Here is a 9,610-nt window from a genome sequence, read left to right as displayed (position 1 = left end):
TATTTATTTTAATAATTAAAAAAGTGGGGCCACCTCTCTCTCTCTCTCTCTCTCTCTCTCTCTCTCTCGGAAAAGAAATTCACCCACATCCACTTCTTCATCTTCCCTAATTCATATCTGATGAACACAGATACACACTTCTAAATCATATGAACACATGGAGTTTTCAGATTCTATTTCTCACACAAACACACATCTATATTTTCATATGAAGACGGAAATGTCTAGGGAACATCGCTTGCGATTCACAGATATGGAAGGAGGTGTGATAATGACTGCATGGGAACGTCGGAAGTCAGAGATAGCGACAAGACCCGTCGTCTCCATTCACTCCGATTCAGCGGTAACCCTAATCGGATCTTCATAGCAATGACGGCGAAACCCTAATCAGAGTTAGGGTTTGTTGTGGCTCCGAAGACATCAAGCTTCATCTTTATCCTTCTCCGATTGATCCAATCTCACTGCGTTCCACCCATTTCTCAACATATATACATACAGGTAAATGTATATACATACATTGCTAGCAAAATTAAAACCCTAGAAGACCCACATCTCCTCAATTAAACATCAATGTCATCATCATCATCACCATCCACCCGCCGGACCACCAGTTAAAACCATCACGACTTCCAACAGTAGATCGTCTTGACCACCATCTTCTCTTATGTTCATCGAGAACCCCAAAAACACGAAATCGTTTCATCTATTTATGGTTTATTTTTCATCTTCCTCACTTTCTATTTCGTTCTCTCAACATGTAATGCTCACTGACATTTATTAGAATCAAATTGGTTTTGTATCTATTAATGTAATTGAAAATGGATTGGAAGTGGGTTGATTTGGGAATCGAGGGTTGTGTTGATTGGGATATTGTTTCCTTAAAATCTGTTAAAGACGGTAATGGGTCTGGAGAGAGAGAGAGAGAGAGAGAGAGAGAGAGAGAGAGAGAGAGAGAGAGAGAGAGAGAGAGAGAGAGAGAGAGAGAGGAGAAATTGATTTTGGAGACGGTAATCTAACCGGGAACAGCAACAACAATAGACGGTAATATGTTAAGGTGTTGAAATTGATTTTGGAGACTCAGGAGGGTCACCAGAGGGAAGGGAGAGGGACTCTTGATAGACACTAAAATGGGTCTTCTTCACCTCGATCTAGTGTGTGTATGTGTGTTCATAGTGAAAGTGGGTGAAGATCTTTAAGTTTTTTGTGGGTTAATCCAAGTTGCTGGAATCTGATGTTGAAATAGATTATGAACGATGTTTGGATCGCTGGTGGGTTTGCACAGGAGAGAGAGAGAGAGAGAGAGAGAGAGAGAGAGAGAGAGAGAGAGAGAGAGAGAGAGAGAGAGAGAGAGAGAGAGAGAGAGAGAGAGAGAGAGATATGTGGGTCCAATTTAATTATTTATTTTCTTTTTCATTTAAATTAAATAGAAAAAACATAAAAATAAATATCAGAAGGGCATTATAGTCATTTTAGTTTACCGAGGGACCAAAAACGCAACGAAACTACATCAAAATGACCACCAATGCAAAAAAACCGTGGTTTAAAACTAAAACCCCAAAAAATGCATACCACAGGGACCATTTTTACAATTTTGTCTATAAAAAATTACATAAAAGCAATTAATTAACAAACATCGTTTTGATTTCGAAAACATAATTCAATTGAAATAACAAAACATATACACGAAACATTTAAAGTTATATAAATATATGTTTAATAGGAAAAACAAAAAACAAACAAAAAAAATGTCTTAAACCGTGTAGAAGAAAACAAATGCAAAAAAATGTTTCTTTTTGTAAATTCCAAGAACAACCAAAGAGAAAGACTCCAAAGATTCGTTTCCTCCATCTCTTCGACAGGTGCGATAAATGACCACAAAAATTGTTTACTATTTATTCCTTATATATTAGTATACATATATATCAAAATCGAACCTTTTTTATGTATATGTATCACATTGGTCGTCGGCAACATGAGACGCCAAACTTAAGGCCATTAGTGGTGACCTCTTTGTTTAATCTGACATTAGCTCTTTGCACGCACCAACAAAGAAGAGTATTTGGATCTATATTTGAGGAGTAGGAAAAGATGCACTGATCATCGTTAGGGTTAGCGAAAGGGATGGCTATGGCCGATGTTATGTGATTAATCCCTAAAATAATGCTTTTTAAATTTATTAAGTTTCCAAAATTGTAAGAATTTAATATTTATAATATCTAATTTAATTAATGAAATCAATCTAATACTCTTATAAAATGATTGGACCATATTTAGTCCTACATTCACACAATACTTATAGGATATACATGATCCTAACTCTCTCTCTCTCTCTCTCTCTCTCTCTCTATATATATATATATATATATATATATATATATATATATATATATATATATATATATATATATACTATATGATTAAGCATATTGATCATTTCTTGAAAAACTTAAGAGGTACAATCTTTACAACAACAAGTACCATAATCTAATGCAAATACCACTAATTTTTATTTTGAGAAAATCAAACTATTAATTCTTACCAAATACAACGGACACCATGAATTGAGGAGATAATTATGGAAATCAATTCTAAAAAATAAATATTAAGCTTGGTATACAGCTTAACTAGACATAAATAAACCACTAATTAGTCCTTACTAAAAATCGGATATCCTCTGATCTCGCCTAAAATTTGTCTTTGTGCGCCTTTCGCTTCTCTGCTTTAGAAACCCTAATCTCAAACTTCATCAAGCAACACTCTGCTCTGTTTCTTCCTGTCTGCACCGATGTATCTCATTCTTTCAACATTAAATCAGACTTGATTCAAAGACCACTCACCACTGCATTTTGATAAGCTCCTGTATCTCTCGATAGTCCGCTTCTACCACCGTGGACCATACCATCGCTCAACCACTCATCCGCCAAGCCATAGCCACCACTCATGCTCACTCTCACCTGTCTCTATATCTGTTTATGTTCACAACACTACTCATCACATTATTACCGCCATCCACCACTCACTACTGTAATCACCACCATTCATCAATCGTCGCTGCTCCCCCTTCTCTTTCTATAACTAAGAAAAGCCCCAAATGTCTTATTTTCTTCAAATTGAGACTATTGCTAGGAACCACTCTAATCTTTTCTTCCGATTTTGGATAGGGTATTAAAGTTAAGATTGATAATGCTTGATTATGTATTTTTATTCTTTGAGTCGTTGTTAGAATGGCAGCTCTAACCATTCTCACCAAACAAAGTAAAAAGCATTTAAGATTGTGTTTAATTTCTTAGCTAACATTAAACTGGTTCTTTTTGTTTTGTTGCAGATCTGTTTCTTTAATGGGTCGGGAAGTTCTTGGAGTTTCTTGATGTTCTTGGCTTACATTCCCTGATTTTTTCGTGTTTCAGGAAGAAGAGGGGGATGCGGTGCTTATAATTTTGAATAAAATAAAGTAGGGTTTTAGTTCTTTAGAGCCCCTTAGAACTCAGGACATGTAACAAAAGAATGGGTTTTCTACAGAAAATCAAGTCACTGCCATATACCTACTCCTTTGTCTTATTGGGACCATTTTTCAGAAGTACAGAGCTCATTTCCTATATGTTCTCATTCATATTTTCAGACATGCCTTGCAACATTGTCATATATTTCACAGTTGTTTATCTTTACTTATGTTGGTATTGATGCTTTGATTATTAGAAAGTGAATCTTTGTACAAAGACAATTTTCAAGTACCGACCATGTTGAAAAACGGTTTTTGTATTACATGTTTATTCTTTTATCTGCTTTGTTGATTACTGTGATTTTAAATCAAGGTTTTGTCAACCATAATTTGGATTCTAACAATGGTTTATTCTTAACTTTGGATAGACAACATAGACCAGAAAGGTAAGCAGATCAGATCTTGGAAGTTTACTTCTTAATTTTAAAATTAATTTGATGAAATGAATTTTATTAGGATTTTTCTTAATATGAGAATAAATTTGAGATTGTTTTGGAAATTTTAAATTTATGAAGGGTACTTTGGTCATTATTGGAAAGTATATTAATTAGGTCCTACACGAATTAAGGTTTATGCTGAATTGTTGAAGTTTTTATAGTGATGTTAAAAATTGATTATCTGAAACTTCAAATGAGGTTGAAAAGCTTTTGGAATTAGATTGATAAGGGTATTTTGGTCAAAATCAAGGAAATTTGGATAGAAGAAATAAAACGTCATAAGATTTTTTTTAATTTAATTAGTTATCTACACTATTTTTATCATCTTGCAACATAGTTATGCATTTGCTGTTTGTTCTTACATTTGTTTGATTTAATGACTTGATCTGGTGTTTTATTTGGTTTTCTTAGATTTAGTTTTTCTATATTTTGTTTATGTTTGAGGTTTTGGTGATAGATCATTTTAAATTCAAGAGAATGAAGAACAGAACATGTTTTGCTGTTTATTTCTAGAAAAGAAGTGAAGGTGTTGTTTGTGTTTCAAATGTTGATGGTAAAGATTTGTATTTGTGTTGTATTTTAGCATGCCAAATGCATTTTGGTTTCTGAATGTTTTTTTTATAAATGAATATGGATGAATGTTTTTCAATTTAGATATTGATTAATTGTAATATTCATGTTTTTGGGTAAATGCTTATATGAAGTTGTGGTAAGCAACGTTTTTTGCTTTTACTTTATACAAGTTCAAAATAGTCTCTTTATAATTAATAAATGTAATCTTCTTTAATCACTTTTTATTTATTGATTTTTGTTAATTTTTATTTTGTTTTTAGGTTAATGCTTATATGAATTTTTGTTTTCTTTATGTATATTGTATCTTATGCAGTCTTAAATGGACAAGAGTGAGAAAACTGAGTTTATTCTGTTAAATTTCATGACCAAACCTAACATAAATGTTAGATTATATGTGAAATAACAAAAGTTTTCCACATTGGTTACCATTATAATGCCTCCAGTAGCTCTTCGTGGCCTTTGTTTATGTGTTTGTGAAAGGATAACGAGTTGATTATACAAAAGGAAAAAACGTTAAATATGAAACCTGCAAAAACGAATTTTCTTCTAACCATGTAGTTTATTTTGTATGATAAATGTATTATTTTGAATACCAAGACGCAATTCATTTGAAAAACATAAATTACAATCAGAAACTATTTTGATATTTCTAAATAAATTAGAAGTTATGTTTTGACATTTCCTTTTTTGTTCTATTAAAATTAAAAATAAAACATATTGTCATTAAAGAAGACACTTGAATATTTTAATTAATAATGAATGACAAATTTGGTCCTCATATAAATAATATTTTTAAATTTAGGTATATAGACAAAATTTTCATTTTAGAAAGTGACAACTTATTGTTTTAAAAAACTAACAACTTATTGTTTTAGTAATTTTTTTTAAAAATATTATTGTTATGGACGAATGAATAAATATAAAAAAAAACAAAACCAACGTGATTTAAAAAATTAACCAAACCGATATAGTGCTACCGAGTTGATTCATATTGATTAACTTCTTATTTTGTCAATATACCCGAATGATCATAATTTGATTCATATTGATTAACTTCCTATTTTGTCAATATATGTTAGAAGTTATGTCAAAGTTTTTAATTTATAATAATACAAAACAACAAAATACTTATTTTATGGCGTAAAACAATAACATATTTTTATCTAGAATATATTAATATAAAGAAAAAAAAAGACAAATGTCATTATTAGGTCACGAGGAATGATTTGTAGCGGTAATCGCCGAAACAAAACATCAAATTAAAGAAATCTTTGAAATGAAATGTCCAAATAAAACTAATAGTCGAAACAAAACGTCTAAAGAAAACAATCATCGAAATAATGTCCAAAGCAAAGTAATAGCAAAAACGAAACATCCAAAGGAAAGTATCATCAAATTCCAAAGAAAACAATCGTTGAAATGAAACATCCAAAAAAATAATTGTTGAAATGATCATAATTAATCATATATGATTAATCATATATAATCATATATGATTAATCATATATGATTACAGTACATATATGATATATGCTTAATCATATACGATTAATCATACATGATATATCCTACATTACAGTAATCATATATGATTACTCATATATGATATATGATTAATCATATATGATTAATCATATATGATTACAGTACATATATGATATATGATTAATCATACATGATATATCCTACATTACAGTAATCATATATGATTACTCATATATCATATATGATTAATAATATATGATTATATAATCATATATGATTAATCATATATGATTACAGTACATATATGATATATGATTAATCATACATAATATATCCTACATTACAGTAATCATATATGATTAATCATATATGATTACTCATATATGATATTTGATTATATAATCATATATGATTAATCATATATGATTACAGTACATATATGATATATGATTAATCATACATGATATATCCTACATTACAGTAATCATATATGATTAATCATATATGATTACTCATATATGATATATCCAAATAGGTATATAATTTATACTTATATAAGCAAAATTGTTCATTCATAGGTTACTGGCGATTTATTTAAAAACAAAGACTTCAAGAAAAGATTTAACAAGCTTGTTTGGAACATGCATATCAAACCTCATGAATTTGAAAAGAAGTGGGATTTGATTATTAACGAATTCAATCTGGAAGATAAAAGATGGTACAATGATATGTTTGAATTACGTGAAAAATGGATACCTGCATACTTTAGTGACACAAGAATGTCTGGATTGATGAAAACCACTTCAAGATCAGAAAGCATGAATTCCTTCTTCAACACTTACTCTCAATCTGGAAATTTACTTTTACATTTCATGATGAACTATGACACAACAATTCAAAAACAAAGAAATACACAACAAGAGCTTGATCATCAAACAAAGAAGGCGGTATATAAATTTATTTCACCACGACCAATAGAAAAACATGCTGCAAAAGTTTATACAAGTACATTGTTTTATGAAGTACATAAAGAAATCTATAAAGGTTCCTGGTACTGCCAATACGAACATCTTGGAACAAAAAATGGATGGGAGTTATACAAAGTGGAACAACTGAACAAAAACAGTGATCTAAAAACAGAATTTGAGGTAATATATTCTTATTTTAAATTTTGTTGAATCAACACATAATATAAAAAAAATATTCAGTTATGATTATAAAACACTTAATGCTTTAATTTTATTTTGAACGGGTAGAAATAAAACTTCCAACAAATTATGTAAAATGTACTTGTGAACACTTCAACCGCTTTGGGACTTTGTGCAGACATGCATTCAACATACTCATGAAACATGGAATTAAGGAGATACCTGAACAGTACATTGAGAATCGTTGGAGAAAGGATGTGATATTAAGGCATTATAATTTTGGTAGACATGTATATGATACAGGAGACAGTGAAATTAACAGATCTGTCAATCAAGCATACTACAACTTTGAAGCATGTTTGAAATACGTAAGAAAAAATAAAGAAAAAATGGATTTGTTTGTTAAGAAAACAGAAAGCATGCTGAAGGAATATGAAAACGATCCTACAAATGAATTACAGAAGAATAGGACAGATGTTGAAGAGGTAGGAAAGCTTATGGGCATATCTATTCCAAAAGACATTGACATCAACGTTCCAAATGTTCAAAGCAATAAAGGATGCGGAAAGAAAAGTAGAATTCAAAGTGCAGCAGAAATAGCGTATAAAAATTCAAACAAGCAAACAAGAAGATGCTCAGGATGTGGAGAAAGGGCTCCTCATAACTTGCGGACATGCCCAATCAAACTTGCAGCAGAATAATCATAAAAAGCTACATAGATATTTACTGCTTTAATCAGTAATGAATAAGTCATGAATTTTTTTTTTCAAAATAATATACTTTTTGTTTAGTACACTTTACTCTTTTATAAAACAGAATTAACTATGATTTTGTCTACTGGATTTAATCTACTTTGATAATTCTTTCTTTGATTTGATAATATATTTATTCATGATTAAACTTTTATTAAATGTTACTACAAGCATTTAAGATTACATATAAACTGTTATTCAATACATGTAATCATTACACATAACCATATACAGTATTCATCTGTATAATCATAAAATATTATGTAATACTACTTCATATGTTTTGTTTAATCATAAGTGATTAAAAATATGGTTACACATAAAAAACATCTAACCATTACATATAACCATATACAACACCATTATTCCTAACAAATATACAACACTGCTCATAAAAAATCTAAAGATAACAATATTCATATTCCTATTTCACAAGTCTTCAATAACAAACAATTTCACAAGTCTCAAATATCACGTTCCCCATTTTCCAAGATTCTTGTTCTTCATATTCTTAGCTAGATTTTCATACAGATTGTAGCTGACTCCAAGAACTCTTCCACCATTACTTAGAAAGATTATCTCCATTGAATATAACAAATCTTTACTACATATCTGATGTAGAGAAATGTTGTTCATTAAAAAGAAATCTTCTTTAAATGAACAACATTCCTCTACTTCAAAGACATCTAGTAAAGATCTGATATGTTCAATGAAGATAAACTTTTTAAGTAATGGTGGAAGAGGCGTTCTTGGAGTCAGCTACAATCTGTATGAAAATCTAGCTACAAATAAAAGAACAAGAATCTTGAAAAAATGGGGAACATGTTATTAGATACAGCAAAATTAGTTCTTTTAGACTTATAGACTCCATATTTTATCTGAAACAAAATGGAAGTTGTTTACATCATAAATAAATAATGGTGATATATAAAAATTGAAGAAATTAATGAACAAAACTAACCATTTGGAAGTATAAGGACTCATCTTTGAAGAAATATAAGGGGTAGCACGAGGCTACCCCCTTTATACAAACATAATCACTTATCAAAAATACAATATATGGCTGTATCAATCAGTTTTCAGTTATAAAGAAAAGATTCTTCCATACAAACACTAAAAAACAAAACTAAAATCTTACAAAGATAAGATTCTGCATGGTGATGTATTCCATGCAGTAAAGATAAGCTCACTTATCAAGAAAAAGATATAATAAATTATAATGTGTTGTACAACAAATATAATCATCTATGATTACAAAAACAGGAAAAAAAATCGATACAATCACTAATGATTACATATAAGCAACATATAATAAATACTAAAAACATAAATTACATATAAAAATATAGCATAATCACTTATGATTAACATTCAATAACATAATTCACACAAACAAACTTACATAATAAAATCCACCAAAATACATATTAACTTGTTTTCCATCACCATGTTTTCCATCATCATAAAAACAAACATTCTTCACAATATCCATAACATACACAACATAAACAAACTTATTCTTATAACATCATCAATAGGAAAATATTCAATCAAAAAAAATTTGACAAACTTCTTTCTGTATTCCATTGAGCATCATATGCATGCTTACCACGAATCTTTTGATCAACTTTTTGATGCTCATATGCAGCTTTCAACACATCATCACGCTTTGTATTAATCTCAGAAGTTAAAATTGCTGTTGCATATTTCATTCTC

At 29.8% G+C, this 9,610-nt stretch overlaps 1 protein-coding gene across 1 annotated transcript; it reads left to right on the top strand.

Moving 5' to 3' along the window:
- Positions 1-220: 220 nt before the first annotated feature.
- Positions 221-7,843, top strand: LOC145112297 (protein FAR-RED ELONGATED HYPOCOTYL 3-like). The gene is made up of 3 exons (XM_079048476.1): positions 221-343; positions 6,573-7,142; positions 7,358-7,843. Exons 1-3 carry the CDS (start codon positions 221-223, stop codon positions 7,841-7,843), a joined length of 1,179 nt encoding a protein of 392 aa, XP_078904602.1.
- Positions 7,844-9,610: the final 1,767 nt, after the last annotated feature.

This window comes from Lactuca virosa, chromosome 5 (genome assembly GCF_052849685.1).
Source record: "Lactuca virosa cultivar CGN04683 chromosome 5, Lactuca_virosa_CGN04683_v6, whole genome shotgun sequence".
Lineage (NCBI taxonomy): Eukaryota > Viridiplantae > Streptophyta > Magnoliopsida > Asterales > Asteraceae > Lactuca > Lactuca virosa.
Note: the sequence above shows the minus strand (reverse complement) of the source record. Positions and strands in the feature narration are given on the sequence as shown.